Source organism: Chaetodon auriga, chromosome 11 (genome assembly GCF_051107435.1).
Source record: "Chaetodon auriga isolate fChaAug3 chromosome 11, fChaAug3.hap1, whole genome shotgun sequence".
NCBI classification, from domain to species: Eukaryota; Metazoa; Chordata; class Actinopteri; order Chaetodontiformes; family Chaetodontidae; genus Chaetodon; species Chaetodon auriga.
In genome coordinates, this window is record NC_135084.1 from 16016300 (window position 1) to 16031688 (window position 15389).

Below are 15389 nucleotides of genomic sequence, written 5' to 3' on the forward strand. Positions count from 1 at the left end.
GGTGTATTTGTGTGCTTCCTCTTGCACAAAGGTCTGTAAGGGTTAGCCAATGTTGTGGTTTCAGATCAGTTTTGGGAGTGAGGTCACATGGGCTTCAGTGTGCAGGAGGTTGCGAGGCCTCTCTCCCTGCAGACTATATGGATAGAAAATGACCCTTAATCTGCGTAGGCAAATTGTGTATGCTTAGGCTGTATGTATGATTCATGACAGGTTTGTTTTCGCACCCTTGTTTAGTTTAACGCCTCAGAGAATCACATGGATGCTGGTGGAGAGTAAATAATTGAGTATTTAGGCCAGATCAATGTCAATTCCTTCGAGGGGTCAGAAGTGAATTAACCTCTGTCCAAAGTCTGATGGCACTGTCTGAGAACATGCCTTTCAACCAAATAAAGTTGTGTTTCTTTTTAAAGCAATTGCTGCATAAACTCGATTTTTACATCATCTTAAAGATCACATGAGTCCTTAGGATGTGCTCGAGACAGACCACACACTCATGAATTAGGAGCTGGATCATCCTCTTGGAGCGATACGTCTGCACCCAGTCATCTATTATAATGGATCCTCATGTGATAAACTGTTTGATGTTAACTGGAAGATGATTAAGCCTCAGTCCTCTTTACCTCTGGAGGTTCTCATTATGCAGAAAACTCTATTCTGGATCTCACACTGTGCCCCGACGGGCTCCGTGCATATAAATGTATACTTACATGTTTAATTTGAACGCATGGGACTTGAAACTGTGTACTCTTGTAATGGCCTTGTGTGTGTTCTCTTGCCAGGCTATACAATCCCAAAGGTCCCTTATAGCCAGCCATAACACCTTGCATATTCATGTGTTCCCCACGGTGGGATTTCCTCATTACTGTGGTACAAAATGTGTGACCAAGTGAAGAATGGGGTGGGCACACTGCTTATGATTGCCTTTGTTGAAAGCACCCACAAACTAATGGTCAATCCTCACAAGGTAAACATGAAGATGGATTATATGACAGAGCAGACAGATCACGATTCATTTATCATCATGGGCCATTTTTTAACACCGGCCATGTTACTGCACAAGCAGAGAGAGCTACGCAGTCTCTTTCTCTGTGTGGAGTTTCTCATGTGAGGGAAGATCTGTTGGAAAATTTTTTGTTTGACACACTGAATAATTTATGCATGCTGAATGTACTGTCACATCAAAGGAACTGTTGTTAACTACCAATTTCAGTTTATTTTCAGCTGTTTCATCTTTGTGTGGCTGACTATCCAGCTCGGTCTTTTATCTTGGTCTGTGACCGCCTAGGGCTCAGAGGAGGAATTGCAGGGTGTCAGTGAAACTCAGTGAAAATCACTATGTTGGTATTATTAATACCAATTTGCTGATAATGTTTTAATCCAATATTTTGATCAAATGAGTTTACATTCTCAGTAGCTATAAAATATTTACTAGCAAGGATTTGGTCTGTTTAAATAGCAAGTACAGGTCAGCACAGTTTGACCTTGACAGCTTCAAGCTGGTTGTTGTTGCCACAGAAAGGTTTCCTATCAGCCCTGTGAGTTAAAGTGAGGAAAGTTGATCAGGATCAGAACTGTATCAGTTCATGAGTGTTTGACCCTGTAATAATGTTTACTATCTCTCTTTCTCTCCATCTCTCCATCTCTTTTCTAGTCCTATAGAATCCTGCCAGAACTTCTACAAAGATTTGACGTTACAGATCGATATGGCCTTCAACGTCTTCTTCCTTCTTTACTTTGGCCTGCGGGTATGTTGGGACATTTGCATGCATGCTCACACATGCACACAAGCATGCACTCACTCATTCATGCATGTACTGACATACATTCAGAGACGTGCTGTTAAACACACTGGCACAAACAGTATGCACGCAGCCATGCGAGCTGGCATCCTTATACATGCATGGAAATCTTCAGCCTCCTACAGAAGCTTATTTCACGCTGTCATCTTTTTTTTGGTGGACAGTTTTAATTTGGAATCAGGAAGTTTTGATAATTTGAGACACAACATTTTAACAGGATGACCAGCAACGCTTACACACCAGCAGGCACCACCTAAATCACCTATGAATACACAAGCAGCGTACCTTTAGATTATACTGACACTGTTGTAATAATGTCGCTGGCATGGCTGTCATGCCAGAGCAGCATTGCAGTGGTGCGAACGCAAGCCTGACATCCTGAATGAATGAATAAATAAACTCATAAGCTGCTTACCCCACCAACCATCCGCATGACTCAGCAAGCGGGGTGAAGCTTTTGTCATTCTATACAGTATGTCAGCGATGCCAAAGGAAGACGCTGCATGCAGTTTGAGTGGCGGGCTGTGATGGAGAGGTGGTGTTTTGTACAACGTTGAACATTAAAATTCAATTCATTCAAGTCATTCTGAACACCATCCCCGTTTCTTTTGACAGTTTATTGCGGCCAATGACAAGCTGTGGTTCTGGCTGGAGGTCAACTCAGTGGTCGACTTCTTCACTGTTCCTCCTGTGTTTGTCTCCGTCTACTTAAACAGAAGCTGGCTTGGTAAGTCTGCATGTCTCTTTTAGCTGTTTCGTGAACCCGTTGTCGCTGTACTGCCTTGTCTTTTCTTGCTTTTTTTTCACCATTTTTCTGATTTTTTTCTCAACTCCTTTGTTCTACTGCTCCTCGTTCTCCTTTTCTTTCTCTGCCCTCTATCTTCACATGTCACCCTTCCTTTTATCACTCCGCATCTCTCCCTCTGCCTCCCAATCCCCCTTCTGTCTCCCCATTACTGGGAGTGTGTCTCCGAGGCCCTCTTGCTCCGGGGCTGCAGTCAACTTTCCCTCATCATTGAAAGTGACAGGGCTGGGTTCCTCTGATGTTTCCGGGAACACAGACACAGCAGAGTGGATGGGCTAATGGGAGTGAGAGTGACTCAGAATCGGGCTGTGGTTCTGTGTGTGTGTTTGTGTGTGTGCGTGTGCTTCAGACTCGTTGGTAATTGCCCTGTTGAGGCGTTGCACCTGGAATACCTCACAGCGGTCCATAACTGCCATGAAATGGCTCATTCACTCTAACAAAAAAAAAAAAATGTGCACGCAAACTCACGTGTTATCCCCATACAAACTCACACACACACACATATAACACACACTCTTGCATGAGCAGACTGGAAAACACCCTAACCTGCATTATGTAACGACCTACTTTTCTCAGTGCATTCAGAGTATTGTGGCCTAAATTACACTGCAGTAAAACGAGTTTCTTTGTACCTGTTTTCTTTTTTGGGTGCACTGCTCTCTACTTTTAAAACCATTACTTCATTTCAGAAACTCAGCTGAAGGCGAATCCAATATTTATCTAAGCATGACACTGGACCACCAAGACTATTTAAATACATTTAATGGAACATTCTTTCTTTCTTCTTTGTTCTTCTTTTCATTGTGTGTCACTCTTATCGGTAATAGGCCTTTTTTTGGCTTGTTACAGTGGGAAAAGCACACACATTAATAATAAAATTACTGCTGGCTGCTTCAGTTTCAGGGTCCTGGTATTGTGCGTGCTTGTTCACGGTCAGGGTTTACTGGGACACTTATCAGCAGAATTATTAATGTTATTAGTAACACCTGTGCTTTTCCTACACAAGTCAAAATGTCTGTTGTGACAAAGGCTATTTGACTTACATGTTGTGGTAGCAATGTTGCCCAGATCTCAGTAATTCCTTTAGCTGTCATTGGAAACAGAATAGAAATGGTGACCAAAACAATGACAATAAGACCTAATTTATAATAAAATGCAATTATTTCTTAATTAAATTATATAAACTAGTCACACACAGTCTATGCTGTCAGTGATTTAAGGGTGAGGAAGGGTCTGCCTTCTATCCCACAGTGTCTTGTCTTCTTGTTTTTCATATGAACACTGGAATCATGAAATCTGTGAAGTAATATAAAGCTGTGAAAGTCTAACCTCTGAAGCTGAAGTTTTATTAAGCTGCGTAATGAATTGGACATGGCCTCGTCAAGTAATCCAGTTTCTGGTATTCATGATGTAAGGTGTCCTCATCTCATCCCCAGAAAACCGTTGGTGTTTGGGCCCTGATGAGGATGATGAAAGACTGTGAAACGGTGGTCTGGCTGCCGTCTGACATTCTGCAGTGAATAATTACCTGTGATCATTAAAGATCCTGCATGTGGGGTTGATGTAGAAAGCACAGACGCGTTTTATGCACAATACAGCTGCATTGTGGCTTGTTGTGTATAAACAGCAGCTGAGAGTGTGAATTCATTGTCTTTGAGAGGTGTCCTAGATTCCAGAGCTACTAATATGCAAGTATTTCTTCTATTACTATTATTTTGAATAGAGAATGATCTTCAGAACTATTTTTGCATGGATGATCTATCAGCTGACATCTCCTCCAAACATTAGAGCGTGCTTATTTTTCCAGCATTGGACACAATATAGAACCACAGCACATCATAGTAACAGAACTCCCACTGGCATAACTGGTGTACATTTACTGGTGGTGTGCTTGTCCATGTGTTAAAGGTTACACGAAGTGTTGCAAAGCCTCTATTGTGAAATCAACAGTTTGTAGATCTGCAGTTAAGAAATGGCGTGCTCTGTAACAGGCTGGTGATAGCTTCTAGAATACTAATGTGGTGCTGAAAGTTAATATTCTGAGGAGTTAGGACAGGAATCAGGATTAGCTGCTTATAGCCTGCATTGATATGGAAATTAGGGCATACAGTACCATGTTGTGACATGAAAATAAGTGCAGTTAATCAGTATAAGAGAATTAGAAGATACAGGGCCGTATTCATGATCTGCTTTCAAATGATAAATGATGACAACGCCACTTTCTTAAACTCTATTGCCCCCTATAAATATTAGCATGCTTGACAGGGCCATAATGGTTTTCCTATTAATCAATGAACCAATCAATAATTGGTGCTACTTTCATTTAGTTAAGTGTATATACTGTCCCTCAACAGGTTTGCTAGATGAAGCCGGTTTGCTTATCCCCATTGGATTAGTTCATCTTTTCTTTTCGTTCACTGCCAGTGTAATACATCATAATTACAGTACCTCTCGTTTCACTCTTTCAGCTGTGGTCCTGCATGGGAAGACTGTTGGAGATCCAGTGGAGGTGTACTCAGATTATAAAAAGACCGCTAATAGGGGTTCTGCCCTGTGCTGTGTGGTAGTGTGCTCGCCTACTCTGCACCCGAGGAAGTATATGCTGTATGCATTTCAAGTTATGTGCCTCTGCAAATTGGACATTGATTAAGAGGAGGAGTATGATGTGCGGCTAATGTAAGAGGGCTTGCAGAGTTCCTCCTTGGAAAAAAGAATTAATCTCCTTTAACTGCTTGAACTGAGCATTGCTCCCAAGAGAGTCCCATTGGCTGGAGGTGTAGGATTAGCATATGGCTGTTTGAAAGAAGCAAGTAGCCCCCTACTCAACTTCACACTTAATGTCACGCTTTCCTCCATAATCATTAAAACCGTAGGCAATGTTGGTTTGGATTATTTTCAGAAGTGGCAGTACAAAGATCATTTTACAACCTAAAGTGCTGAATTTAATTGATGTGTATTGTTTTCTTACTTTATGGTAGCAACCTGAGTGTAGATGTTAAGCTGGACTGGCTTTGAGAGTCTCTGGTACTGTAGTGGCCCACAGGCATGGCTTTGATTGTAACCTGCTACTGCCTCCTAGTGGTGCTTCAGCATACTGTTTGTTGATCTCTTGTGTTTTCCTGCTGAAAGAGGCTTACAGTACCTGACATGGGCATAAGTGCATCTGCCTTATATGGCCCTTCAGTCGCTGGCAGGAAGCCTTTGTGTACATTCAGGGGAGGGAAACTAATTTGTGGGAAGTTTAAGCCTCTTTGCTGTAGCCGGGCTGCTCACGTGTCATTGTAGAGGCAATGAGTTGAGTTATAGTTACAGTCCAGCAAAAATGTCTTGTTGGTGTTAAATGTGTACATTAATATATATGTGCTGTCCATCTAGCACAAATTGCTAGTAAGAACCAGCTCTCTGTACACTAGCAGTGTGTGTGTGTGTGTGTGTGTGTGTGTGTGTGTGTGTGTGTGTGTGTGTGTGTGTGTGTGTGTTTAGTGCTGCATGGCTTCGTATAATCTAATCCTGGCTGGGTTGACTGTCAGTATTATCCCAGATGAACCATCCCAGACTGCTGATTGATAAAAGGTCCCAGTGGGCTGCTCTGCCAGAACATGTGACACAGAGGCCATGCTCTTGCTTGCAAATCCTCAATGAAGTAAGAGTGGGCACAGATCAGAAAAACCCTTTTTGAATGAGCATCTGGCCGGCTGACACTTGTGTGTGCAAGAGGCTTTGCCATGTTTGGGGAAGAGATTTTCTCATACATGAACACGTGTTGAAGGGAGCAGAATTTCATTGAGAGTTTTTCATCACATGCTCGCACAAACACAAGCAAATTTGTACCATGACAGTTATTTTTGTTCCCAGTTGGGAGGTAAGTCCTCAGATATGATGGTGTAAACAGATATTTGTCCCACAAAGTGTTGAATGCATGGTGCACACACACTTGAAGGCAGGATGAAACACCTGTAGTCACAGAGAGGGATGAGAAATTGTACAAATGGGGACAATGCTGCACACTTTGGCACAGTCTCTCCTCAAAGGCATAAAATGTGGCAGAAGTAGTTGTGAGCTTGAGAGAGAAGTTGAAACCCTGCGTAGTTTCTCATGTTTGCACATCTGGCTGGTGTCTGTATGAAGCTGGTGTAATTGTTGGATTGTTTGTTGAGGAAAGGTACAAAAATAGTCACATGAACTCTCACCCATCCCCAAATTGAAATGCCAGAATGGTGTGAGGGCTGCTGTTTGACGATCCGAGAAGCACATTCTGACGCCTTCACTTTTTACACCTCTCAGCTGCTGCTCAGTAATATTGTGTTACTAACCAGCTCTAAAGAGGTTAGCATCCAGGCTAACCTCTTTAGAGCTGGAGAGTATTTCTTTGAATTTCATTGAAAGAAGAGAAAAGAACAACACAGAAGTCTTTTCTCGATGCGAAAGATGCTCTTCTGCGGACTGGCTTTGGCAAATGTCTGCCTACATCATATGATTAGTTGATCTGATTGGTCGAAGGTAGCCCATGATAGACGGTGATAGACGAATGGTTCATCCAATCACCAGTCACCAGTTTCCAAGGATAACTTCCCAGATGGGTTTGTGTAACCAACCATCTGGCATGCCAGGTTGACTAGAAGGTATTACTCCTCTAAAATTTAAATTCTTTAGGTTTTTTAGTAAAGATTGGATCCCTAATATGACAGAAGTTTTTCCATATCGGACAAAATCTGATCTCACTGTAGTTGAAACGAGCCCTGAATTGTCCAGTGACAGCAGCTCTTTGCCGTAGAGTTGTTCATTTTCAAGTCAGGATTATATGTTTTAGTTCTGTATAATTTTCATTTCTGATAATCCCTGTCTGGGTTCAGACTTTTCTTTTTTTTTTTTTATTATTATTTTTTAGAAAATAGCTTCACACAGTTGTTTGTCGATGGTGACAAACCGTCACAAGGGTTAATAGTAAAGCAGGGAAAGGGGCATGTGAAAGGTAAATCTGTTTGGGTTGTGAGGATTAAAGGCACTGTAACAAAATGAAAAAAAAAAGAAAAAAAAACCACCCACCTATATTAGAGCTGACATTGTGCACACAGAGACACAGTCCCTGGCAAGAGTGACATGATTAGACAAACAATACAGTCCTAGCTGTCTCATCTGTCTGCAGCAGTGACCATCGATGTAACAGTATTTAGAGGTACTTGCTTTACAAGGAACCTTTTTTACGTTGGTGGTGTCTTATCAAAGATTAGCTTTTTACAGCAAAGTAAACGTCTCGCTTCCTTTTTTGCTTTCACAGGGAATTATCTCTTGACATTTTCCGGAGGTGAGCTTGAGATTGTGGGCCCCAAATATTTTTGGCTCAACGATTTTTTAATTCCCATCTTGGAAAGAAGAAAAAGGAATTCCTTGGACGGGATTTAGTTTAACACAATGATTCCTCCTAAGCTGCTTGTGTACCGACGTACGCACAGCGATGCTGATTTGGAGACCCTCCGAGAGACGTGGAGGCGAAAGAAGTCCTGTGGCGATCTTTTTCAAAACGGGTACAGGGTGAGGCAGGGCCATCATGGACAGGAGGACAAAGAGAGGCAGACAGGACTGTATCATTCAGTGTGGTCCTGTTTACGCATCCTCTCCAACTGGGGTAAGGGTGTACTTACATGCATCATCGGGAGGTGTGCGCAGATTTCTTTTATCAACCCAAGCTTGACACTTATTCTAGAGTCGGTTGGTCTTTGAAACATGTTTGATGACAAGTGTGTGCCCACTGTGCCGTAATTGCACGGAGTAAACCGATTGCAGAGAATTCACATCACTTTTTGTCACACAAACTGGCACACATGAGCGCACACACGTGCCATGGGACGAGTCGTGTTATGTAAAAAGACAATGAGGCAGGTGTCGCATTGTTCTGTAATCCCTAAGCGAGCTGCTCTTGGATACAGACTGAGGCTCGTGTAAAGTAGGCCACATAATTTTCCTCCCAACTTGTTTGAATGCATAAATAATTCTAACACATCATCGAGAGGAAAGTGTTTCAGTATCAGCTTCTTGTATCTCACGGACTAAATTTTGCATTGTGTGGTACTGTGCTTAAGTGCTGCAGAAAAACATTTGGATCACACTACCTGGCTGAATGTTGTCTTCATTTCATTGTCTCTTTTCACAGCTGCCACTCTTATATTTCTCTGCTGCCACTGTAAAGATATTTTAGAAAACACCTATGGATAAATTCGTGGATATAATTGATGCTAATCTCTTTCTGTGTCACTGTCTTTTCTTTTTCTCGCAGGTTTAAGATTCCTGAGAGCGCTGAGATTGATACAGTTCTCGGAAATCTTACAGTTTTTAAATATCTTGAAAACGAGGTAAGAATAAAGCCTTTCTCATTCATTCATCACCCATCAGTTGCTTAACCCTGCGTTAAACTTCATGTCCTATCATAATTTTACGACCCCAATACGTGATCATACGTTTTGACATGTACTCAATTGAAAGCCGTACAAAAACATTACAGTTAAGTTGGGACTGGAGCAACCAAAGGCAGGTTCAATGGTACCAGGTGATAGTATCATGATTGGGCATCAAAGGAGCCTCCTCGATAGGCTCAGACGTTCACACGCAAGGATGGAGCGAGGTTCACCACCTTGTGAACACATGAATGTATAAATGATACTACAACATGGGCTCGGGAACACTTGGTAAAACCTTTGTCAGGAAACAGATTGTTTGGAACTTTTTTCGACCTCTATGTTTAAGTTCATATTGATGTTTTATGTGTGTGGTTTAAGCATTTATTCCATATATTCTGTACATCATTGGGCTTTTATGCCCCTTTTCATCATTTTTATAGTAAATTTTCCCTATTTTTTTTATTTATTATTATGCCCACAATCTATTTAAGTCTCACCTTAACTCTCCCTGCTGTTACTTTTATGATTCTATGTTTTCTGTCATTGTGGCCTAATGGTTTTTATGGTTCTTCTTCTTCTACCCAGCAATTCCATCAAGCTGGTGAACCTGTGTTCAATCTTCATAAGCACATGGCTCACAGCTGCTGGATTCATACATTTGGTAAGTGGACAGATGTGCGAGCCAGTGGGGTCTAGTGATTAATAAGCCAGTGAAGAAAGTTACTCTAGCTAACTGTTACTGTGACATGCAGCACTTTTCCAAAACCAGTAGTTTAATTTATTATCTTCCCACAATTAGCTAACTGAAAAACTGCAGACAGGATATTGTATAACATTTTTCTTCCATATAGGGATACACTGATCCAACTTTTTACTGATTCCAGTAACTTAACTGATGGTCCCAGCCAGTACACAGCACTGGAATCACTGTCAGTGTCTGAATCTTCTTTGCTCACTCAATAGTTTACTCAATAGTGAGCAGCAAATTGACATTTCGTACACTTACTAATCATCATTATTTTGCACTAACATGAGGCCAGAAGTTGCTGTGGCACTAAAAATTAGTAGACTATTAGCAATGATTGAAGGACTCCTAGCAGAGGCACTGAATTTTACAATGACATTGATGGAGGAACTGTATTAAAACTGCTGAATAGGGTCAGTACTGGAGCTGATACCGATCTGTTAGTAGAAGTAGAAACTAGAATAAGGGTAAATCATGGTCAGCTGAAGGCAAACAATCACCAGTTAATGTGTAAATAAATCAGAAAGACCGATTGAGACTTTCAAAGTTAAGATTTGAGAGGCCGAATGCAGCTTTTAATGCGGAAACTTCCTGTGACTTTAAATCAAAGACTGATTTATTGGAAAGAGACATGATTAGTTTATGAAAATACAGGGTGGGTGTCATGATGGCCGAGTACTCTAAGACATCCATCATGCAACTGCAATTCCCCGTATCTCCTCTCACCCCATATATCCTGTCATTATCTACAGTCAGGCTGTCCTATTGTGAAAAATAATTTCTAAAATAACCCTCAATGAGTTGAGTTGTGTGTCATAATTTTACATATAATATGGACTGTGCATTTGCTGCAGTGTGACTTCTTGTCAACAGCTCAACATTTCAGTACAGCGTTACACTGTTTTACCACTAGATGGTAGCCTAAGCTCAATATAGAAAAATGTGCTGTGTGACTCAACAGAGATGAACGCGTGAGCCCTTCAGGCTGGATTTAATCAAACTTGATTAAACAGTTTCTCCACGCAAAACCCTGTTTACAAATTTGTGGTTAGAGTCACGTCTAATTGTCCTTCCCTTCCTCTCCCTTTGCCATTTTAGGTGGAAAACTCAGGGGATCCTTGGGAAAACTTCCAGAATTCCCAGTCACTTTCCTATTGGGAATGTGTCTATTTGCTGATGGTGACGATGTCTACAGTGGGCTATGGGGATGTCTATGCAAAAACCACCTTGGGGCGCCTGTTTATGGTCTTCTTCATCCTTGGTGGTTTGGTAAAATCAGGCATTTCTTTCTCCCTTACTCCCCTCACCCCTTCCTACATCCTGCCTGCCCCCATCAGTAGACTGTGGAAAATGACAGATGAAATAATAAATGGAAGAAAACTGAATTTAAATACTATGATTATTCTGTATATTTTATGATGTTTCAGCATTGTGCTCTTTTTGAAATGTTAGAACTATGTTGCCTGTACAAGCACAGGTTATTTCTTTGTCATAGCGTAGTTGTTTCCTTCTGTTTAGCCTACTGTATCTTGTCTACTGTAGTTACAGTACTATGTGCTCCTTTGTCTCCTCCCCTTATGTGTCATTCCTGTATTTGATTAGAGTATAAGCTCTTGTCTGATAATGTTGTTACTGTTCTCTTAAAAGCAGTTGCGGTTTCAGGACACCCCTCCTCCCGTGTCTCTTCCCACAATTCCAACAAACACAGGGGCAGGGAGATGAGGCTTAGGCCAGCCTGACTGTTACCATAGCAACAGCAGCCTCCCATCCCACCCCCTCCCTCTCACCTCTCTCTGATCCAGCGTCCTGTTGGGCTGCCACTAGTACAGTAACTTACACACGAGCATGCATGGGTGCACGCACCTGTGAGCACTCACCGAAGACCCTGCCTCCTCCGTCTTCTCTTACAAAAAAAAAAAAAAATGGAGGATATAGCCAGATCACAGTTACTGTGTTCTGTATTTGGACAGCTATCACTATGCACTGATGGCCTGCAGCTGTGTAGATGTGTACCGTGTTGTGGCCATGGTGATAGGTTGTGTTTTTCTCAGTGCTGAGTGCTCTGGAAGTCTTCAGGCTAGTACTTCAGCCTGCTTCCTATCAGCAGCAGTGGCTAAATAATGACTTCAGGCTGGAGATATTTTAAAGCCATGGATCATATTAAACTCACTTCATTTCACGTTATTCCTGGTAATGTATAGGCACACTTTCCAAGCATGATTTAAGGTTGTATTTACAAGGACAAGGGCGCCTCTTTGTTACGTATCCTAGATGTAAGCTTAGATGAGTAGAGTTAGTGAGTACCCCATTGTTAGTTCGGAAATGTCAACGCGACCCTGTGTTAGGATAACCGGCTGTGAAACATTGCAAAACGCATCCAGCTCATTTTCCAGCCCAACAAATGAGTCTTAATGTGTTTTGCAGCTGTGGACCATCAGGTGGGCCTATTCAAATCAACCTGCCAGATCATCTGTGTTTGTTGGACAAAACATGGCACATAGGTTATTACTCTCCTTCAGCTTTTAGTATTCTGCTCTCCAGAGAGGATTTGGGTGCTATCACAGACTGATTCATCAGCTGTGACAAAATTGTTGCCCACTAACCAAACCTGTTCCTAAACCTTTAAAAACTGGGGCTATTTTTTTTCCTCAACAGGAAAAACCATATATTTTTTTGTATATAAAGCTCTCTCTCATTCCTCTGAAGTTTCTGCAGTCAATGAGAGAGTCTTTTTTAACTTGATTTCCATGGCAAATTAATATTTTTCTCCCCTCAGAAATCTGGATTCATGCACCAGTTTCCACACCACCCACTCTGCGGCGTAGTAGTCTCTTTTTTAGTCTCTTCTTCTGTCTTCTATCTTCTCCTTAGGCCATGTTTGCCAGCTACGTCCCTGAAATCATAGAGTTAATAGGAAACCGCAAGAAATATGGTGGTTCCTATAGTGCGGTTAATGGGAGAAAGTAAGTATTCCAGATGGTTCTGCTGTTTTTCTGTGTGCGGTAGAACCCTCTCTGCATGCCTTTTTCTTTTTTCTATTCTATGCATGTAGGCCATGTTTGCTCGCTACGTGCCAGAAATTGCTGCTCTCATCCTTAATCGGAAGAAATACGGAGGGAGTTATAACTCGACACGAGGCAGAAAGTAAGTTGAAATCCAGACAAGGTGTGGTTGTGTGACTCAAGTGCACCCCCTGAAGTTTATAGTTACTGGGGGTTAGTTAACTTGACTTTTTTTAGAACAGTAAAGCTATTTTATAACGTCAAGTCACACTGCGTGACTGGAGACCTTGGCCATTAGGACACACATGTCCATGCCCCTTTACTCTTTCTTTCACTCTGTCTCTCTGCCTCTCTCTGTCCTCTTCCTCTTTCTCTGTCTACCTTATTCTACATCTCCCTCTTTCTGTCCTTCTCAGAGCTTTCCTGAAGTCATTTGTGTGCCGTTCATTTTCTTTCTTTGTCCTCCTTGAAACGTCCTGTGTTGCGCTTTAATTTAATTTGGAAAATAGAGCTTTCATGACTACTCCACTTTGGACTTGCAGCGTACTAACCTGTGGTGCTTCTGTGCAATAAATCTGTGCACTATGTGTTGTCCCATTTCTTATTCTATTCAGATCCAGTCCAGGGATGAATTAGTAAATAATCCATCAAAATGAAAGAAAATAGTCATGAAACCCCTACTATCCGCTTCAAAAGGATTTTTTTCCACAAGAAAATAGAAAGATTTAAACATCTGCAAGTGCATTATTATTGGTGGTCTTTTTTAAGCATCATCAATCTCAATGACTATTGCAGGATACGATTTCTTTTCTTGTTTCATTTTGCTTGAGTTCGTTTTGCATGTTTTATGGAATTACTTTTCTTTAACTGCATCATTTCTGGCATGTTCTCTATGACCTGCAGTCTTGTGGCTTTTTCATGGATCGCAAAGTCCATGAGAAAGCCATCTTCCTGTTGTCTGTCACCGCTAGCCCATCGCATCATCAATGCTTGACATAACTCTGGCCCTGATCTTCAGTCAGCTCCCACACCCTGAATGCTGGATGCCTCGGCTCCCATTGGAGGCTCTCAATTGCTTTTGGCTTGCTTTGCCTGCTTGGGTCTTGGTGCTCGCCTGGTTCTCGTGTCTGTGTGGTTGTGGAGTTCTTCTCCAGACGCTCTTGTTATTTATGTTCATGTGTCATTGGCCTCTTGCAGCAGAGGTTCCAGTGCACTGTGAAGTATATGTGACACTGTGGTCATTTTTCTGTTTGTACAGGATTACCACAGTTCTTATTGTGCAGTACTGTTCTCCCTCCCCCCTTTTTGTGGCTCAAACCTTACTGATATTCAGCACACAGACTGATTTTAATTAGAATGTGGTGTGTCCAGAACAGGGAGGGTCGACTTCTTTTTCCTTCTCCTCTTTTCTTCTGTGGCACTCAACATCTACTACTATGCTGTCTTGTCTTTCTCACTCTGTTTCTCTTTTCCAATCTTACTCCCATCGGTTTTAGTTACTCCGTGCAGCGGGGTGAATTCTGGGGAGTCAGCAGTAGAAGGAGGCATTAGAAAAAAAAAAGCCTTTGTTCGATAATGTTTGCCTGTCATTGAGATAAGATTGATGAAATGTTATGTTTGGCCACTGACCTCAGCCCAGACTCACAGATGGGTGTTGAGAGAAGCCCTTGTCAAGACCAAGGATAGTTTCTCCCACACACTTTATTTTCTCCTTCCACACCCCCTTCCATTTCTTTTTCTGGTTAGACGTGCAGTGCAAACATATGGTAACAATCAGAAGATACCCACCAAACACAGGCTTAGAGGGGCACCAGGCTCTTTGCATGATCACTTAGATATGTATGTGTTTGGTGTTTACATGTAGAGGACTTGACACATAGACAAAACCTGGTTTGTCATGTGGGTTTAGGGTTGCCGTCGGCTGTTCAGTCATTTACCAGCTGTCGGCGCACAAAAAAAAAGTCTATCATGGAAATGAGATTAGGAGATTACAAGTATCCGACTGATTACAGAGCTCACAAACAATGAGGTCATGATACATTGTGAACTATTTTAAATGCAGCCCTTATTTGATCTCGCCTGGACGCTGTCATTTAAAACAGACCTCAAAGGTTATTTGGAAGTGAGAGGGACTCGCACTGGAGCCGTGCTAAATTTCTGTTTCATGCTAGTGTTGCTTATAGTACTCTGTGCAGTGTAGCATACACCCGTGAGTGCTGTGACAGCACTCAGTCTGTGTATGCTGATATAGTAATGACAAGTGTTGCATTCTGTTGGCGCCCGCTGCACCCAGGGCTCTGTGGTTTCCATTATGACTCTATGGTTTCCATTAGCCCCAGTTTCAACAGTGGGATTGGCAGGGAAACTGGGTTCAACCTTGGCTGAACTCTGACATGCGTACACCTTTGAAATTCTTCTGTAAGGGATAGCAACTTGAGGCGTGCAGGCCCAGAGACTCCCACACTATCAGGCAGGAAAACACTTACATAGAGTGTCTGCATGGTATTGCACTGTAAAGACAAAGTGCACTGTGTGTGCCTGCACTCTTAAGTTTGTAATGACGACATATGGCCGTATAGATCCTTCTCATTGATTACAGGAGATGCAATTTCACTTAGTGTTGCCTGAAAATTCCCTGAAAAG

At 42.0% G+C, this 15389-nt stretch overlaps 1 protein-coding gene across 18 annotated transcripts in view; it reads left to right on the top strand.

Moving 5' to 3' along the window:
• kcnma1a (potassium large conductance calcium-activated channel, subfamily M, alpha member 1a) overlaps nucleotides 1-15389 on the top strand; it is a 131880-nt gene that overhangs the window by 68372 nt on the left and 48119 nt on the right. For 15 of the 18 annotated variants that reach the window (XM_076743852.1, XM_076743853.1, XM_076743854.1 and 12 more), the window contains exons 4-9: nucleotides 1652-1745; nucleotides 2415-2526; nucleotides 8879-8954; nucleotides 9585-9660; nucleotides 10843-11013; nucleotides 12616-12707. In XM_076743852.1, coding sequence (XP_076599967.1) covers nucleotides 1652-1745; nucleotides 2415-2526; nucleotides 8879-8954; nucleotides 9585-9660; nucleotides 10843-11013; nucleotides 12616-12707 — 621 coding nt within the window. Of the gene's footprint in view, nucleotides 1-1651; nucleotides 1746-2414; nucleotides 2527-8878; nucleotides 8955-9584; nucleotides 9661-10842; nucleotides 11014-12615; nucleotides 12708-12796; nucleotides 12889-15389 lie in introns of all 18 variants that reach the window. The other 3 variants (XM_076743864.1, XM_076743866.1, XM_076743870.1) reach the window with 1 other exon arrangement.